Source organism: Lingula anatina, chromosome 1 (assembly GCF_051362555.1).
Source record: "Lingula anatina isolate TDL-2025a chromosome 1, LinAna3.0, whole genome shotgun sequence".
Classification (NCBI taxonomy): domain Eukaryota; kingdom Metazoa; phylum Brachiopoda; class Lingulata; order Lingulida; family Lingulidae; genus Lingula; species Lingula anatina.
In genome coordinates, this window is record NC_141767.1 from 49,617,822 (window position 1) to 49,637,763 (window position 19,942).

Sequence of the window (19,942 nt, forward strand, 5' to 3'; positions counted from 1 at the left end):
TTTATCAAAACTTTCAGATGAACAAAGGAGAGCTCCTGTTTCTTGCAACAGATGTATTACAGGTAACAGGATGTGAACAGCCAGCCAAGAATTTCCCAAGAATCCATGCAAGATATGCAAGAAATGGACTTGCAGCAAAAGTTCAACTGAAAGGTATTACATAGACACATGTCATTCAGTTACTGATTATCATACAGTATTTGCAGAGTGAAACATGAAAAGATCATAGCCCAGCAATATGTGATGTGATTTTTATCTTAAGATTAGGGTCACAAAAGCTTAAATATGGGTCAACATGCCATAGGGACAGTCGGTCATCCGGGCACTTTACCTTAGCAACCGGCATCTGGGGTAAAACAAATAGGGCAACATGGCGGATCGCATTGACTTCTATGTAAAAGTTGCCAGACTTCGTCCGAAGATATCATACTTCACAGTTCATGACCACTTGTGTCAGTGAAGTTGAGTTATTTACCTGGTTGATTTCCTTTACAGGCTTTTGTAATTAGCCTCTGCTCACCTGGTTAAGAGATAAAATCGGCCTTAACTGCCGATCGTTATCTGTGATCGGGAATCTTACAGTGGTGGATTGCAAAGACTCATTTGCTTACCTGGATGAGCATATTATTCGCATCTGTTTGAAAAGAAAACCATATGGAAGCAACTGATAATATCAAGGAAGGTTTCAATTGTACTAATAACTGTTGACGTTGCATATTGCTGACACATATGACGGGTAGATTTTCAAGCTTACTGAATTGAACCGGTACCGTTTAACTTTCAGGCACGCGTACAATAGTGAAATGGTGGAAGCTTGCTGTGCACCAGGTGACACTACCAACACATTAATAAAAATTACAGATGCGGATCCAGAGATATTTTCTGACAGTCTTTCCAATTATCTTTATTGATCTACAGTGTATTCTCTATTTTTGACCGTCTTCCAACAGAAAAAATTAGGTACCCGTAAATGTAAACTTTAAAATCTGACCGTCTTCCGGAAGACCCAGAAGACGGCCTAAATCCGCCCCTAAAACTAATGGGATTTGTTAAATTTCAAAGATCAACGGAAAAGTAAACGACTGTTGCAGGCTATAGGTCTTGCAAACGTGACTAAAGACGGGATTGTTGATCGAAACAAAATTTGGTCATAGCTATACATGCACTACGAGAATTGTGTATGTGTGTATAGTTCATTTTATTACAGATAAGGAGAAAGTCATTAAACCTTGTTTGGAATTTATGTTTGTCATTTGTTACATGAATTAATAAGTAGTATTTACAAGAAATTGAGATTGCATCTTGTGTTGGCGTGTGTGACGGTATATCAATTCTTTTAGTAAAAATTAATGGACTATAACGTCGGACTTATTTGTTGTAAGTTAATTGAGGGCGTTATAAAGATAAGAAAACAATATATACGTCAATATATTGACAAGCCTGTGAATTAATGTCTAAATCTTTAAGTATTCAAGTAAAATATAAAAAAGTTGCCATAAATAAAGCGACCTTAACTGGTAAAATAACATACAGCTTTATTTCCGTGTTTGCTATTCAATTTAATTTTAATTCTGTCTTCCATGATATTTCGCCAATTTTCGTACCAGAAAAGTGCACAATAAGATTGTAAACACTCAAAGACGCATAGCTGCAAAAATCAATACAGGTAACACCACGTGTCTTCTCTTCCAAAACGTTTTCAAGCAACTGTTTATGCTGTCCTTCCAGGCTTGTATTAATATACATGTACTGTATACGGACCAAAGAGGCCATGGGACCGATGACATTGCCCCTATCCCGTTCACCTGGCTATTGCAGCAGCAGGTGATTTAATCACAATTTGTAGAAATCTTATTCTAATAACTACTCAGTGTTGCACATTTTCCAGGCCTTTCTCACGATCCACGTTCTAAGAAGCCATTCCTATATCACCAACTTATGTACATGTATATACCAAGGAGTTATAACAGAAGGAGATTACACGCAAGCCTTTCTATTGTCCGATGTCTGTTACGGTGGGCGGAGCTAGCTACGGGGGGCCTCCGGTCTCAAGGTTTCGTCTGCGTCGCTCTCCTCAGCTTGGAGATAAATTTCATATGCGTTATTTCGCGTTAGAATTCGAGATCAGTAATGTCAAAGCGCCGCTGTAGTATGCTGACGATTTTTTTCACAGGTAATTATTTGGACGATGTGCTGGAAGGGAACGATATCATAGAAAGCGATTATAAGGTGGTGACTGAGGATGGTTGCCATGAGCTTTTTTAGTCGGTGATAGATGGCTTTTTTATGGCACAACCCGGTGAAAAATCACCAAGGAGAAGTCAAAAGAAAACGTCCCAACTGTGGTTTGTGAAAATGACATTCAAGTGAACGTCTGTCCTCACTGCCAAAGGACATAATATTAATACATTAACGTTTGGACCCTCCTGCCCTTGGGTCCCATAAACATATACATTGTGACAGTGCCTACGCTTTATGTCTGGTTTTAAATTTCTTGAAGTATTTTTTCTCTCACTCGGTATAATTTTTATATTATAATGCATTTAATTAAAATTTTAATCCAAGGTTGAGGCAATGCCACGACACGTCAGTTTACTGAATACTCGTTATAAATTTCTTTATCTTGGAAATTTCCCTTTTTTTCAGGATTATTTGACACGTACTAACACTGTTCATATTTGTCGGTAAACAAGTGCACAGTGCCATACATTAAGAATAATTTTTATTCATTCATAAATATATTTATGTACAAAATATATCAGAAATTTTAGTATTCACTGAGCTCTTTAAAGTGAAACAAATAAAGATGAGAATATTGAATTTCAAACTATTATTTACTATATTAACTTAAAAAATCTTTTAAGTCAACTCTATACTCAAGCACTCTATACTCTATACTCATGAAAGTAGCATCTGTGAGTAAAACCATTTTATTATATCAATAGAAGAACAAAAACAAAAATTTTACACATAAGCAGTAATAAATGAAGTCATAAGAATGATTAAGTTGCTACAGTTTTCCAGTTTTATGCAGTCTATGATGGCATTTTTTTCAACCGTGCAAATAGAAATAATTATATTCTTCTTTATCTGACTTGCTGATACCAGTCTGTGCCAGATACTATTCCACTTACAGGCCAGCAAGGTCTGAGAATCTAATGGGCCGAATGAAAAAAAAAAAAAATCCTAGAAGATAAAGTGGTTAATTCTTACAAATAGGATAAAAAACATGGGATTTTCAAAAGGTTATTATAGATCAAGACAATACTTAGTAAGAACATTTATAAAATGTAACAGCTGAAAAAATTAACTGGTAAGTAAGCAGTAAGTGACTGCTTTAAAGAAATTTCACTGAAACAGACATTTCACTGGCAATCAGGTAGACTGTTATACCATGGCACTCAACAATTTATATATAGGTTTTGAATTTTTTTCCACGTAACAATAACATAAAATTTATGTCCACTTTTGCAATGTATAGAGTCAGTTAGGTGACTGAAAATATTTTAAAATGTCATAAAGGAGCACTATTAATTTAATGCAATCTCTGTTGGCCAGTCTTATCCAGTTTCTTCTCCAAAAAGGACAACTCAAGTGAGAATTTCTTCAGGGCCTTTTCTTCTGCCTTGCTAATGCCATGCCACTCAGAAAAGAGAGAAACCTGTAGGTTAGAAAAAAAAAAACATAATAATAGCATTATGAACTACTAGTATCCATGTAGACATTATGGAATTACGCAGTGAAGTTTAATGTGTCTTGTTATGACTTGACTGAAATAATGTTCACCACATAAATGAACAATTTACAACTTAATTTATATAGAACATCAAGATTCATGATCAAAAGCTAATAACCCCAAGAAATTGAAAGAAATTGTACTTATTACAAGAAATTATTTAAATCCGCCCTGGTTCCTACTCTTCTGACAGGACAAAAAGGGGATTTCAGAGAGGCTGGTTGCTAAAAGGAAAATGCCCAAGGTTGTTGTATTTTGAAAAAAAAATTAAAAAGGGTACTGTTGTTAGTGAATGTTTAATGCATCTTAGGCATTATGACAAAAGTAACTTACCCCAGACACACTGACCTCCTTTTTTCATTGACATATTTTAATTTTTTCCAGCCTGACCATAATTCATATATTCACTGCAGCCTTCTCCCATATCTATAATAGAAAAAAAGAACTTGAGTAGTGTTAAGATATGCATGTCAAATTCATTATCAATTTTGAGAGAATTTCTGTTTCAACACTACAAGATGAAATATTTAATTTCAAGTAATGAATAAACCTTAATAGAGTTCTATTCTTTTGTAACCACCAAGGCAAAGCTTCTTTCTTAAAATGAACTGAAACATCCAAGCTTGCCACCTAACATGCCAAAGTAGTGAAGTATAATTTAGTAGAGAAGCAAGTACCCCTTAATTATAGAGGTGTCTTACACAATAAGGTGTGTCTTACACACCTTGACTCAAAGAGAGATGTGTAGTGAGATAACAGGTAAAGTAATTGGTGGAGCCTAGGTGAACTTAAAACCTTAAGACTTTAAATTAAGAAGCACCAGGATTCATGTGTGTTCTTTTTTCAAAGGTTTAATATGAATTAAAACATATATATGTAAAAAGAAGACTAAATAAGTTAAAAATAACTATGCCAAAGACACTGTGAAGTCAAACTTCCTGTTAGACCGCCATGATGGAAAATGCTGGGTGGAGGCAAAATTTTCCAGTCAAAAAAACTGAGCACTTTACTTTAACAACAAAGTTACCACTCCAAAGCCACCCACCATGGTGAGAAGAAAAATGATGACCAACTGTCATGATAAGTCTTTTTAGATTTAAACATGAAAAAGGTAAAGGCCAAAATGGTACATTTACCCATAACACTAGAGTAAAAAATTGGTATTCTGAACAAATCAGGTTATTTTTTTCAAGAAATATTGGAGCAGTATCCATGCAATATATACCACGCCACGACCAAGATGTTCAAGAATCTAAACACACCAATTTTTTTTATAATCTTGCATTTGAAAAGTACAAAAAGCGGTAAGGCTTTTGGCCGTAACAAGCGTAACACTTTTTGATCGGAACTCATGAAAATTGTCAATTGTCGTATCCAAGCTAGACCACATGTAAAATCGCAAAAAAAAACAATACTGCTCAAGCAAGTGTGTTGCACACATAACAATTAGTTAAATTTTATGACTGTCATGTGACACAAGTTTCAAAAAGTAGGAGGAAAATGTCTTTTGGAGTAATTTTTTTTCGAAATATTAACAAGATGGCGGCTTAAGCATCTGCTTGTTATTCGGCTACTGAAAGTGCACCTAAGTTTTATTCTTTGCTATTGCCACAAATTACTTAACAATTGCAACTGTATAAAGACCAAACTTTCTTCATCTGATACTATATTTATAGGCACTTGTTATGAGTGGGAAATATTTTTCGTGCAATATTTATTCTCCACACACCACCTCGCGAGATCAACGTGTAGCTGGACACTTACACAGTGAGACCCTACGACATAAAAGTTGCAATTTATCTTCATATTTCGTGTAGTTATGCATTTAAAAGCACTTACCTGTTTTTTGAAAACCTTGTCCAACGTAATATCATATAAATTCTGTATTTCTCTCATTTTTTAGAAACTTGGGACTCCGTTTCTGTTTCTGTCCTCAAAAATCAACAGACAAAGGCACAGATACTAACAAACGAGATTTAAACGAGAGCAACAATTAAGCGTAACAGAGATAGGCATCCATTGTTCTCTGGGTTCTATTCATTCCGACCAATGAGAGACCGTAATACGGGCTCCGCCCCCACGCGTGTAATCTCCTTCTGTTATAACTCCTTGTATATACTTAGGGTGAACTGCGTATGCAGTTAAGACCAATTTTATCCCGTGACAAGTTAAACAGTAGCTTATTACAAAGGCCTGCTAACTCAATAGTCCAGGTAAATGATTCAACCCGCCAGACACAAAAGGTCAAGCACTGCTTTTGCAAAATCTTCTGCTGTAAACTTCCTGATCACAGATAACGATCGGCAGTTATGTTAAGGCCGATTTTATATCTCTTAACCAGGTGTGCAGCGGCTAATTACAAAGGCCTGTAAAAGAAATCGACCAGGTAAATAACTCATCCTTACTGACCCATGTGGTCAGGCACTGTGAAGTATGATATCTTCGGACAAAGTCTGCCAACTCTTACATAGAAGTCAGTGCGATCCGCCATGTTAACCGATTTGTTTTACCCCAGATGCCGGTTGCTAAGGCGCGTGACGTCAGCCCGACTGTCCCTATTAAAAATATCTTAATTCTCACCACCAAGCCAGTTAGAGAATGCTATAAAATGATAGAACTGAGTCTAATCACACCAATTACAGTAGATGGTGTCTAAATTCACTTAAATTTGAAATTTTGACAGTTACACCCTTGATAGATGTCTTTTATATCCAAGGTATTGTAAAGTTCATGTTCTAATAATAACCTTTCCAAACTAGAGGATCAGAGAGGCGATACCGCCTCTGGATATTGTACCACCAGCTGGAGTAAGCACATTCGTAAGGACACCCCCCCAAAAAAAAATAATAAAAAAAAATTGGACACCACCACCAGTCTTGTGCTTGACAAGCTCTATAAAATGCAATAAACAAGAGTTCTCAAAATATGCACAAAAAAAAAAAAAAAAAAAAAAAAAATCAAAAAAACATAACAGTTAAAATGGTCCAATCAAGGAGATGTTCAAATTGACCTATATTTTCCTAACACTGATCACTCCTGTGATTTTCTAGACAATAGGCCTATTGGTTTTCCTTGGAAATGCATTATCAGTATTGCATATACCGGTATGCTGACAAAAGAGAAAACCTAGGGACAACACTGAGCAGATCTCTGCTAGTTTTGAAGATATGAAGGGCACGAAAATATGCAGAGTTCAGTTTGTGGTAAAAAGGTAGGTCAAAGGTCAATTTCAAGGCCACAGTATATGACTTCCTATAAAGGTTCAATAGTAGCTATGGGCATTTCTTTACCAATGTTGGAGATATGAAGGCCAGGAAACATGCAAAGTGCAGTTCAACATAAATAGTAGGTCAAAGGTCAATTTCAAGGTCACAGTAAGATTGCCAGTTTATGACTTTCTATTCAAGTTCAATAGTAACTTTGGACCTATCTCTGCCAGTTTTCGAGATATAAGGGATAGAAAATTTGCAAAGTTCAGTTCATGTTGAAAAGTAGGTCAAAGGTCAATTTCAAGGTCACAATAAGAATGCCAGTATATGACTTCCTATTCATGTTTAACAGTAACTATGGGTGTATCTCTGCCAGTTTTGGAGATATAAGGGCTGGAAAATTTGCAAAGTTCAGTTCATGGTGAAAAGTAGGTCAAATGTCAATTTAAAGGTCACAGTTAGATTAACAGTATATAACTTCCTATTCAAGTTCAATAGTAACTATGGGCGTATCTTTGCCAGTTTTGGAGATATAAAGATCAGAAAACTTCAAAGTGCAGTTCATCATGAAATGTAGGTCAAAGGTCAATTTCAAGGTCACAGTTAGATTACCAGTATATGACTTCTTACTCAAGTTCAATAGTAACTATGGGCATATCTCTGCTAATTTTGGAATATTTATCATTTTCCCCACTGAATATTGCAATGTTGTAATTTTTGATATAGCGCAATGCCTAAACCATATCGAAAACAAAAAAATGGACACCACCTCCAGTATTGCACTTGACAAGTTCTACAAAATGCGATGAACAAAAGGTTTCTGGCATTTACCATTCCAGAATAAAAACAAGTTTTCAGTTTCGGGATCTAATGGCTGCTTCTCCCGTGAAAATGCACCGATTGACCCCAAACTCCCAAAGATGAAAGGAGTCCCCAATTGTAACCCCTCACTGTAACAGGAGAGCTTAGATCTGTGTAGTTTCCAAAAAATAGCACAAACAAATATTTTTTTGCAGAAAATTCCCATTTTTTAGAAAATTTTGGCTTGTTTGACCTTGAAAAAAAGGTCAAAAGTCAAATCCAAGGGCATATTTGGAATCTCCACATATGAGTTTCGGTCAGACTTCTGTAGTAATTTTTCCCATAATTCCTTTGGTTTGGGAGATATTTAGCTATGAATTTTCAAAAATTTTGACAAGGGTGCGTTTCAACAAGTGTCACGCCCAGGCCAATGCACCGACAGAGATAAAAAAAACAGGGTGTTCAAGTTGAGATTATATGTGACCTAAATCCAAGAGATGGGGACACAGGTCCTGGCGGTCTAGGAGGAGAAGCGGTAACGGTGACTTGTTTCCGGCGCCCGACTGCGGAGCCGCAGGAGCCGGCGGAGCTGTACGAGACGGGTCGGGACTAAAACCATGAGTACCGCCAGCGTATACGCTGGTGGTACTAATAATTAGATCTATGTTAATATATATATATATATATATATATATATATATATTATTTTAGTACACAAAGCTCACTGTTACAGGTATTCGTATTCATGGTTGGAGCAGTCCAGTCTGGTGTTACTCTGTCCAAGGATTGTTAAAAGCTGTATTTGAATATCAGGACAAGGAAATACAGAAAAGCTGTTTACAGAACTTTAAGGTAGGGTGGAAAAAAAAGGGAAAGTGACATGTCCATGGCACAGTGCACAGCTCTGAGTTTTATGGTATGAGTAGACTTTGTACTGTCATGTGTTGTTTCAAGGAAAGCCCTTGTCTTCATGCTCAATAAATACAGTCATGATTTATGCATGGCTAGGTTAAAGACTTGAAGGGATATCTAAATGTCCAGCATTGTTATTGTTGTTGGATGCATCTGTACAACTTACTATACAGGAACACAGTGATTGTTTGTTCCCTCTGGCTAAATTAATCCAAACACTATGTCAAACATCACCCATAAATTGTGCTCTCACTTGAGAAAAAACTGTCCCTCAAAAAGCCACCTGTTTATTTTGTGTATTCATATTCCATCACAGAAGTGGCATACCTTATTTTGATTGACCTTGTTTGCTATCTGACCTGCATTATTTAAACTGCAAGCCTGAGAGAGAGTAATAAATTTGTTAAATTGATTGTTGTTTGTATTGCAGGATATGTGGATGCAAACTATTGACCTGCCACCACTACCAGACTCTCTGATCCTGGAATATGATAAAAATTACTCAAATTCAAGCAATGGAGCCTACAGTGATCCAAACAGAGAAGTCACAAGTGAACCATATAAAGAGCACTGCAATAAAGCATCTGAAGTTTCTGGGAGAACAGTTGACAATGATAAAGACAAGTACAAAGATACAGACACTATGGAAAAATCTCCCCTTGAGCAAGTAGGGAAAGAAGATCCAGGTGCAGAGACATTAAGGGCATTATCAGTGGTGGGCAGGTGTGTACTCCACAACAAGAAACTATTCAAGACAAACCAACAGGCATTTCACATGTTAGATATATTAAGCAAGGTAACACAGGTATTGCAGCATAGCAGATCTAACTCTAACAATGAATTTGACCTCTCAGATGGATTTCCTTTCCATCTTGTTGAGACTTATCTCAATATCATTCAGGATAAATGTGTTAGCGGTAAGTTTCAGAATAAATTCTCCGTGCCTCTTCACAGGAATGTAGCCCTTTGTGTTGTCGCAGAATGGCTTGGAAAAGAATACTATAGATTGCAAAACAAGATATGTGAGGAAGTAGACAAGTTTAAAATGGCACATATTGACTGTATTGATAATTTACCACCCCCAGTGAAGCTTGTCAAGTCATTATTCCCACATTGCATGATTCTTCTGCTTCAAAACTGGATGGCAGGAAGTGATCCCCCAAAAAGGGAGCAGATACAAGACCAGATGGTACAGTGTGAAACAGCAGCAAAGTCAAAGGTCAGTGATCAGCAGAACATGTCAGATAGTAGTGAAGAAAACTTTCAAACGAGCTCTTCTCCAACAGAACCACATATTAAGAGACGCAAATGCCAAGAAGAATATGGACAATGTAGAGACTCAGATAGAAATGAAAGGAGTGATTCTGTCAATGTAGACTCAGCATTTCCTTTTATTCAGTTAATTTTGGAATTCACAAACAAAGCTTTGATATCAGGGGTTGCACATGTGGTTTACTCAAGGATGCTTCATATGTGATTTATTCCTTCAGTGTGTGTTATTAATTATCTTCAGTTGTGTGTCTTATTGTCATAAGTCTTACAAGGCTTTTTATGGCAAGTTGTATGAAATTCATATATGAAAAGAAGTAGATGTAGTTTAGACTGCATTCCCATAGATTTAGATCGAACCATCTAGATCGACCTAACTCCCTAGGGGTTCACACTAAATTGCCAGCTCAAGAGGCTTAAATGTCTGTCAAGCCTACTGAATCAGCTAGGGTAAAGATAATTACCCCCTAACAGCTTTACTAGGCGTGACAGACATTTAAGCCGGCCAAGTTGAGAGCAATTTAGTGAGACTCCCCAGGGGGATAGATCGATCTAGCTATCTGTGGGAATGCAGTCTTAGTCTGCATTATTAGAAGTATGTGTTTTTTTTACTTTCATTAGCCTATTTAGGTGACGACTGAGCAAGATATTTTGCATTGATCCAAAGTGAATCACCTTACTCTATAAAATTATTGTACCACCAGCGTTGGCGCTGGCGGTACACATGGTTTTAGTCCCGTCCGGATCGTTCTGCCGGCTCTGCCACCATGTTACCGTTACCGCTTTTCCTCCTAGACGGTGAGGGCCTCCGTACCCATCTCTTGGATTTAGTTCACCTATAATCTCAACTCATTCCACGTAAAATTTGGGCTTTGTCGGTATTGGGGTCTAGGTGTGGCACTCATTGCAATGCACCCTTGTCCAAAAATGGCAAAATTAAATGCTAATTATCTACCCTACGGAAGGAATTTTGGGAAAATTTTCTACAGACGGCTTTCCAAAAGTCATATGTGTAGATTTCAAATATGCCCTTGGATTTGACCTTTGACCTTTATTTCAAGGTCAAACGGGCCAAAAATTTCAAAAAAACGAAATTTTTTATGAAAAAAAATTATTTGCGCTGTTATTCAGACACTACACAGACTTAACCAATAATATTATTGGAAAGTGTTACCCTTCAGGTCATCCTTCATCTCCGTGAATTTGGGGTCAATCGGTGCATTTTCACAGGAGTAGCGACCATAAGATACCGAAACTGAAAACTGTCTCTAATTCGGGAACCGTTAATGCTAGAGACCCATTCTTTTTTGCATTTTGTAGAGCATGTAAAGCCCAACACTGGAAGTGGTCTCCGTTTTTTTGTATTCCATACGGTTTTCTAGTTAAGCTGTATCAAAAAGTACATATTGGTGGTGAAAGCAAAATGTGCAGTACAGTAATGGATAATAAATTTTGAACCTCGGGGAAAATAAAACATAAGGCTTGGCGAGGCAGACAACATCTGGTCAAAAATGACATTATTTCATGAAATTTGAACATCTGGAACTTCTGAGCACATTTCAAGAATTTCAACCAAAATGACCTTTTCTTTATTTAAATTAATTTTTTCTGTAGGAAATTTATGGCACATTATTGTAACTCCAAAATTATAACATTTAGTCCCTTATATCTCCAAAACTGGCAGAGATAGGTTCATAGTTACTATTGAACTTGAATAGGAAGTCATATACTGGCAATCTAAATGTGACCTTGAAATTGACCTTTGACGTACTTTTCATTATGAATTGAACTTTGCAAATTTTCGTTCCCTTTTATCTCCAAAACTGGCAGAGAGGTCCATAGTTACTATTGAACTTGAATATGAAGTCATTAGAGGCAATTTACTGTGACCTTAAAATTGACCTTTGACCTACTTTTTACCACGAACTTAACTTTGCAAATTTTGGTTCCCTTTTATCTCCAAAACTGGCAAAGATAGGCCCATAGTTACTATTGAATTTGAATAGGAAGTCATATACTGGCAATCTAAGTGTGACCTTGAATTGACCTTTGGGCTACTTTTCATCATGAATTGAACTTTACAAATTTTGGTTCCCTTTTATCTCCAAAACTGGCAGAGATAGGTCCATAGTTACTATTAAACTTGAATAGGAAGTCATAGACTGGAAATTTACTGTGATTTGAAATTGACCTTTGACCTACCTTACGATGAACTGAACTTTGATTGTACCATTTTTAGTTATATATATTTTTGCATATTTTGAGAATTCTTGTTGATTTTTTACAGCTTGTCAAGCACAAGACTGGTGGTGGTGTCCCTTTTTTTGTGTGTGGGGGGGGGGGGTCTATACGAATGCGCTTACTCCAGCTGGTGGTACAATATTTGGAGGCAGTATCACCTCTCTGATCCTCTAGTTATTATTTGTCTTTCCATTTAGTCAACCTGTCTGCAAATCTTTGTCAATCAGAGCCTCCTTGCCCCAGGTCCAGTCTAAAGAAGCTGTGTTATTGATCATATATTGGTAAGGTTTGGTGCACAACATCAAAAATGCATGCCAAAAAGAGTTTTATTTAGTGCTGGCATGTTAATGCACTTTGCTTTAGAAAATATTGATAAAAGTAATACAAATGAATCGATTTGGGGCAGGGGGTTATTCTGTGTACACAGTCGTTTTTGGTCAATTCTTCAACAATGCTCCTTGCATCATTTTCCTTTTGAATACAATAAGAAATAGAAATGTAGATGCCAACAGTGTGTTTAGGGGTCACAGTTTTTATATTGTGTATCCTTCTTCCTGTATCAGCTTGTATTAATAAGTACTGTAGTCCTATTTTCATCCCTGATGTGTCAAAAAAGAACACCAGATTTTTTTTTCATTCTATCTAATGCTTTTCATTCACATCTAAAATTCATGCATTTGTTTTTTACATGAAATGAGTTACAGGATATTTATTTGATGTGCATTATAATATGACTAATTTTACTTCATAAACTTCTTTTTAAGATACACTAAAAGTGGGACTCATTTTCAGTTCTTTTTTTTTTTATTATTCACCAACTGTATAAAAATGAATATATTTTTCCTCAACCAAGAGGATTGCATTTAGTTGATATATAATATGGTCTTAGGAGCTATTTACTTGAAATACTAGTATGTACATTATATCAAGGTAAACTCGGAACACATGAATGACTCATAATTGGACATTTTAAAAATGACATATGGGCAAAGTGAAAGAATAATGGCGCGAAATGCATGAGTCACAATTATAGATGTATGTGAAAAATTGTTTCTGGCTTTAATATCCATTAAGGCGCTCTACTTTGTGAGAGGAAAGGTGCACATGATCATCTCATCTGTGTATTGCCAAGACCTATATTATTCAGATGTTGATATAGTATAACAAAATTAAAAACCATTTCAAATATTTAAAATTTGTTTTTAACATATATGAATATGGGAAATGGAGTCTTGTTGACAAATGCTCTAGACTGCCAAAGATAATCTAATCTAATTGCTAACTGATTCTTTATCCAATCAAGGAAGTAGAATTCACTTCCTTGTTCCAGCCATCAGGGAATAGAAAGTCAAGTGACTTGGAGCACTTAGACTGGGTTCCCATTCTTAGATCGATCCATCTGGATTGACCTAACTCCCCGGAGGTTCAGTCTAAATTGTTATCAGCTTAAGAGGCTTAATGTCTGTCACGCCTACAGAATTAGCTAGGGGTAAAGATAATTACCCCATAACAGCTTTACTAGGCATGACCGACGTTTAAGCCGGTTAGTTTGATGGCAATTTAGTGAGACTCCCCAGGGAGATGGATCGATCCAAATATCTGTGGGAATGGTCCCTTACTCATCGAAACTGAAACCCTGGGCTTTATTTATGGTCAGGTTAAACAAGTATGTAAATAAAAAGAGTCACGAGCTGTATTGTAAACGAGTCAGGTGACGCTGAGTCTCAAAGTGAAACCTGGGAATTTCGTTGCTAATAATGGACGAGGTAGACAGAATAAAAACAAGCCGCGATTAATAGAAGAAAGGAGATCTCGAAAATGTTGAGCGTGTGCACATATGTCATTTTTGTTGCCTTTTTGGCGGTTCCATGGGAAATTGGACATGTGGTTGCTGTGGAAAAGACCGAAGTTATCACAAATAAAGTGCAGGGGTTTGAATACGGTGATCCGCAGAATTGCCCGCAGACGACGGATATGCTAGAAGTCATTCCCTTTAACGGGTGGGACAATCTCCGTAACGTCGACATGGGTCCTGTCGTGGCGCTCAATTATTCAAAGTGTCGAATAACACAGGACAGAAAATTCATGATTCCAGACGACACATACGCTGTTCCACTAAAGAAAAGCAATGTCGAAACGTACTCTGAACTTTATTCGCACTTTTTAAACTACACCAGTGTGACGTCGAGCTCGATAAATCTTGAGGCGCATGCATCGTGGCCCTTTGGGTCTGTCAGCGGCTCTTTCTCAAGGTCTTACCAAAATTCAAAGATGCACATTACGGGAGATAAATCCGTTCTTAGCAGGGTGCAGCTACGCTACGTCTTATACAAGATCCGTAGTCAGCCAGACCCCCAACTCCATCCTACCTTCAAAGATCGTCTGCTAGAAATCGCGTCCTTTATACAAGAAAGGGACAATGACACTGTCACATATCTATCGGAGCTTCTTGTTCGCGATTACGGTACTCATTTTGTTACCGGCATTAACGCCGGAGCAGCAATCATTCAAGAAGACCACTTAAATTCATCGTACGTTAAAAACATGGACAATGACCGGTCTACTATCAAGGCTTCAGCTGGCGCTTCTTTATTTGGGTTCATCGGCGCCAGCGGGTCTTATACCCATACTGTAGAACACGACAAACTAGAAAGATATCTCCAGAGTCGCGTGACTTCTCACACAGACACAGTGGGGGGACCACCGTATCGCAGCAATTTCACGCTGGACCAGTGGGTGGATGATTTACAAAACAACCTTGTAGCCGTGGACCGCGAAGGTGATCCGCTGTACTACATCATTACGACAGGTACGTTACCAGAGTTACCGCTGGATACAGTGCGTGATTTAGCCGACAGCGTTCAGAAAGCGGTGGAGAGTTACTACTTGTATAATGTCTATCGTGGCTGCACTAGTGTCGACTCTCCTAATTTTAGTTACATTGCTAACTTTGATGATGATACCTGTGTAAATCCTTTCACAAATTTCACGTTCGGGGGTGTTTACCAGACATGTTCTGGAGGACTGTGTTCTCCTGGGGATTCCCTGGTAAATCATAAAACTGGAACGTATTCCTGCCCTCCCCAATACACTGCGGTCCTTTTAAATGAAGGCAAACTGCGCAAATGTCACCGGGAATGTAACCATTTTTGGTTTGTCACCTACGGCTGCCATGACGTGTGTAATGACAGAAATTACCAGATTTACTGGTGTGCTGCAACTGGAGAGGTCGAACAAGAGTCGGGCTTTTTATTTGGTGGTACTTACACAGCCAATGCAGACAACCCACTGACACAGGGGAAGAGTTGTCCGGTTCATTTCACAGCGCTTAAACTGGGTGTGCCGCTTCCTATTTACCTATGTGTCAGTGATGATTACGAACTGGGATTTCGTTATGCCATACCTTTCGCTGGTTTCTTCAGCTGTTCTTCGGGAAATCCGCTAGCTATTTCGCCACACATACCTAACCTTCACAAGCGCTCTGTTGAAGGGGCGCCGTTGGGTTTAGCTGCTATCATGATGGACGCTGGTGCGCCTTTTTGGCCCAAAAAATGCCCGCACGGTTACAGTCAACACCTTCTTGCAATAAACGAAAAATGTGAGATTAACTACTGTGTGAAAGCCCACGCCCTCACGCCAAATGCTCTTCCCATTATCAGACGGCCTCCGTTCCAATTGAAGCCCAAACTTCTGCGCAATGGCACTCGCTTACTAATGTCTGCTTCCGGACGCGTTTTAATGAAAGGTGGCGGATTCTCTACATGGCACGCGACAAAATGGGACGAAACAAACATGTTTGAGGTCCAAGCAGCAGTGGAAACCCCTAGAACAATGCAACCGAGCGGATCTGCCAGCCGTTCCAATGAGACTGGACTCACTGTCGCCGTTTCCATACTAGGCACGGCTTTGTGTGGAGTAATTGTAGGACTGATAGTGTTTGGGGTAGTAAGGCGTCGCCGCCTGTCCCCAGCGTCTTCGGATGAGCATACCGCGATAGCTAATTACGGTGGCTTGGGGGAACACACATCTGGAGTGTGATTGTTATATTTCCGTTTTCAAAATTTTTTCGGAGACCAATACCTTTGAGCGTCTTAGTGAAAAAAAAAAAAAAAAAGAAATTGAAAAAAAAACGTTAAATCAATCAGTATAGAGTAAATAGGTAATGCGAAGGTGCACCTTTGATTTCATCAGAATACATATGACGAGGAAATTTGCCAACTGTCCAAGGGATTGTGTGCTTTACAATACTCTATTTAGTATTCATTTATATTTTTTATTATAGTGCATGTAATATGATTAAGAAGACATATGAACCCCTGGCGATTAGCACTAAAGCAAGGTCCGAGTGCTTTCCATGTTGACAGGATACAGAATTACGATAGTCAATACAAGCATTTGTAAATTCTAGGCTTTGATAATTGTTCCAACTCTAAAGCACCGAAAGCGTATAATGAGCTAAGAATTCAGCTAAATATATAGTTTAGTTTGTCTTTATTGATTTTTTTAAAATAATTTTTCAAAATTATTCACTTGTGTTGAAATGGATTAAATCTGGATATTATAAGCTAATGTTATTATTAGATATGCGATTGAACGGGGAGGGGAGGGGCGTGCATGGATGTGAACGTTTTATTATACATCTAAAAATGACGAATGTTGAGCTTCATGTATTTCCCTAAAGTGAAATCCTACTTTGATTTTTCACTATACCTAAAATCAAACTAATGATAGCCACTTTTAAAGCCGTTCACGGGACACCGGTATAATGTCAATATATAAGCATATACTTCGGTTTGGTATATTTAAACCAAGATGAAAAGTTCTGTTAAGTGTCTTTATTGATACACTGTATAACGTAATCACAAGGTCTCGTTACCCTCGTGGTCATGACTCAGTGTTTAAATTGGTATTTCTACGACATGTAGTACATGTAGGGCCTATACCACCCACGACCTCGCTTCTTCCGTGTTTTCGCTTAGTAGTCGTTCCTACGCATACGTTTAGTGTTGTGTGAAATAAAAAGTAAACATTAAGTGATAAATTATGTTATCCGTTGTCACATTGGAGATGGACATTTGATTGCTGCCGAAGGTCGTCAAATATTTGACTTTGGGCCACGGTGAACATTGTTTTCCATTCTCCCGGCAAACCTGGGGAAATAACGAACATATGAATATATTTTAGACACTGATGAATGTTTTTAGTGTTATTTCATTTTATCTATTGTCATTATCAACAACTAAAAGTGTGTTTGAGAGAGAGAAAAAAAGGGGGAGATATTATTCTCACCGATGTCCGACGGAATTGTATCTAAAGCAAAGGAATTTTTATGACTGTCATCAGTTGAAGGATGCTCTTCCCTTCGTTGTCTTTTATTAGATGGGATGAAGTCAACGCAGTCGTTAATGGACGTGGTTAGGAATGATGAAATTTTAGAAAGAGTGCCGCTTGGATTCTGAAAAGATTTATTTAACTTTTTAATATGCGCATACAGTGTATTTTAATATTTAAAAGTATGTCATTTGGAAACTTGCGTGAAGGCATTTTGGGCGGTTACTGAAGTCCGTTACAATGTAGCACGATCAGGAGCTTACCTTGATCAAATCTTCTACTGCTAAATTGAGGACATTAGATCGTTGTTTGGGCAGCTGAAGCCATTCTGCAGTGCTTTCAAACCAGTTCACAATTCCTACGTAAAAGCAAAACGTAATCTTTAATCACAGACGACTTCATAATGCGGTTACTCTCAACGTTAGATCACGTATGAATAGCTTGCTAAGAAAAACATTATTTTTATGCGTGAGCTGACAGGCTATTAAACCGCCAATCTGCTAAAACAGAAGATAGAAGATAAAAATTGAACACCAAATATAGCACGTTCGATTTGGAAAGGCCTTGAGTAAATACCATTTACTGTCTTATTATAATGTGGCCGTGCAATTTTCTAAATGATAACAAATAAGAGACAAAATTCCCAAGGAATGACAAAAAGTGCAAACTTCTGTATGGATTAGGCCTAGTTTACTACATACTGAATTGTTAAAGATTACGTGAACGTCCATAGATATTTAATTCTGTTTTTGCTATTACCTGAGCCTTGTGTGGGTTCTGTTATTGATTTTAAACAAAATGTGAAAAAATCATGCCATGAGACGTCAAAACCATTATGTTGAAGTCGCAGTCTTTTGTATAACTCTACATAAGAGTCCTTTGGGTTTCTGTAAACATGGATTATTCTGCAGGAAGAATGTAGAACGGACGGTGCTATTAACTTAACAGGCAGGTGCGTGAGACATACTCGAGGGGACGGGGATTGAAGTTGGTGCATCAGCTCTTCGGGGCTCAGTTCCTCTACGCATCTGGGTGTTTGTGGGCTGCAAGCCTGGGTGAAAGGCCGCCCTAAAGCTTCAGTGACTAGTGGAAACATCAAGTGTGCGCCTAGAAAATTGAGTAATTCAAATATTTAAAAAATGCCTCAGGATCCTGTAATAAGCATTTATGGAACAAATCGCAATACAACTGTACAGGAAACTATACAAAGCCGCTAAGCTGCCTACTATGCCGATATATTAAACACTCAAATTACTACAAATGACCACATGTACAATGACAAATACTAGGTTTCCGAAATTTAATTTTTTTGTTCCTATTACGTCTTCACTCTCACTCACCACTGCAAAGAATTAATTGAAATCAAATGTTGCAATTTCAGCCATTTTGAAGGATGCGAAAGCATTATTCTGCGGACGCAGAGTGAGTCGGGGTTTTATCCCTTTTTTGAAAGAACAAGCTGGGTCCGCCATAGATCCACCTTTGCGTACTCTTTGTCTAATGGAGGTCCTATATTGAGTTAAGATAATCTGACCGTTGTGCAAAGAACATATCTTGCATCGTGACAACACGACATCACTACTAACTCGCTGACAGTTACTGTAAAGAGGGTTTTCTGGGCAAACAACGCATTCATAACTGCCATGACAACTGAAACCATGAAACTAGGATATTCAAGCCAACGGCTTGCGGTGTGGGTTTTGTCAGAGTTATTGGGAATAAACAATTTGCAGCATATTTAAATAAGTGAATTACCGTTATTCAGCAACCGAAAATATTTGATTTGTCACGTTCAATCTTACCAGACCCAGGAAAACTTGTAATCCACACATCGTCATCTTTGACGTCTTGGAGACTGACAGCATTTAGAATGCTTTGCTTGGGGTCGGACGACTGCGTGAACCAATCTAGAACTTGCCTGTTACTCTCGAGTATATCTAATACGCTGACCCTACCACTCATTTTGCTAGAGTGGTAATGCAGAGTTTTAACACCACAGCTCAGTGCAAACCTTACTTATTGATTCCTCTTCGCCGAACAAACATCGTTTGTATTATGTGCCGCCGTTGTGTTTATAGCTTCTATTATTTGTGAAGTGCTTAGAAAATAAGCCCTGCTAGGATAACGAAAACATCGAGTTTAGAGAAGGAAAGCAATACAATCCGTGAAATTTTGTATGTATGTAGACATTTCGGCAAGAAGCAGGTTTTGGGAGCTTTGAGTATAGATATAGAAGACAATACGCATGAAAATTTTTTAAAGTTTTGTTTGTATTTTCGTTAAACATGAAAGAGGAGGTGGGTGAATAATATATATATTGAACATATTATTTTTAATTAAATTACTATGGTAGGTCAAAAAATTATTGGTGAAAATGCTGACCTTGCCATGCTTAATTCACTTCAAAGACATCTTTATTGTACTGCCTATGAAAAGTAGTCTT

General features: G+C 37.8%; 4 protein-coding genes across 4 annotated transcripts in view; 2 read left to right on the forward strand and 2 right to left on the reverse strand.

Moving 5' to 3' along the window:
• The window catches only part of LOC106169092 (uncharacterized), a 14,401-nt gene extending 1,038 nt beyond the window's left edge, over nucleotides 1-13,363 (forward strand). The window contains exons 3-5 of the mRNA XM_013548440.2: nucleotides 18-153; nucleotides 8,480-8,598; nucleotides 9,089-13,363. Coding sequence (XP_013403894.2) covers nucleotides 18-153; nucleotides 8,480-8,598; nucleotides 9,089-10,135 — 1,302 coding nt within the window. The 3' untranslated portion in view covers nucleotides 10,136-13,363. The remainder of the gene's footprint in view (nucleotides 1-17; nucleotides 154-8,479; nucleotides 8,599-9,088) is intronic.
• The window catches only part of LOC106169056 (zinc finger CCHC domain-containing protein 8 homolog), a 25,432-nt gene extending 9,690 nt beyond the window's left edge, over nucleotides 1-15,742 (reverse strand). The window contains exon 1 of the mRNA XM_087002087.1: nucleotides 15,572-15,742. The gene's annotated coding sequence lies outside the window, so the exon portion shown is untranslated. The remainder of the gene's footprint in view (nucleotides 1-15,571) is intronic.
• On the forward strand, nucleotides 13,721-17,359 carry LOC106180996 (macrophage-expressed gene 1 protein-like). Its single transcript, XM_087002102.1, has one exon. It carries the CDS (start codon nucleotides 13,987-13,989, stop codon nucleotides 16,204-16,206), a length of 2,220 nt encoding a protein of 739 aa, XP_086858228.1. The 5' UTR covers nucleotides 13,721-13,986; the 3' UTR covers nucleotides 16,207-17,359.
• Nucleotides 17,146-19,541, reverse strand: LOC106169093 (sulfotransferase 1C2). The gene is made up of 5 exons (XM_013548441.2): nucleotides 19,302-19,541; nucleotides 18,259-18,606; nucleotides 17,763-17,857; nucleotides 17,458-17,623; nucleotides 17,146-17,318 (listed from the first exon to the last, which is right to left on the reverse strand). Exons 1-5 carry the CDS (start codon nucleotides 19,459-19,461, stop codon nucleotides 17,215-17,217), a joined length of 873 nt encoding a protein of 290 aa, XP_013403895.2. The 5' UTR covers nucleotides 19,462-19,541; the 3' UTR covers nucleotides 17,146-17,214.
• Between the last annotated feature and the right edge of the window lie 401 nt (nucleotides 19,542-19,942).

Bases quoted from the DNA above. Each gene is read 5' to 3' on its own strand.
- LOC106180996 (XM_087002102.1), top strand. From the start codon at position 13,987: ATGTTGAGCGTGTGCACATATGTCATTTTTGTTGCCTTTTTGGCGGTT.
- LOC106169093 (XM_013548441.2), bottom strand. From the start codon at position 19,461: ATGAGTGGTAGGGTCAGCGTATTAGATATACTCGAGAGTAACAGGCAA. The intron at 18,607-19,301 runs GTAAGATTGAAC...TCAATTTTCTAG, and splicing joins TACAAGTTTTCCTGGGTCTG to GCGCACACTTGATGTTTCCA. The intron at 17,624-17,762 runs GTAAGCTCCTGA...AAATCTTTTCAG, and splicing joins CAGTAGAAGATTTGATCAAG to AATCCAAGCGGCACTCTTTC.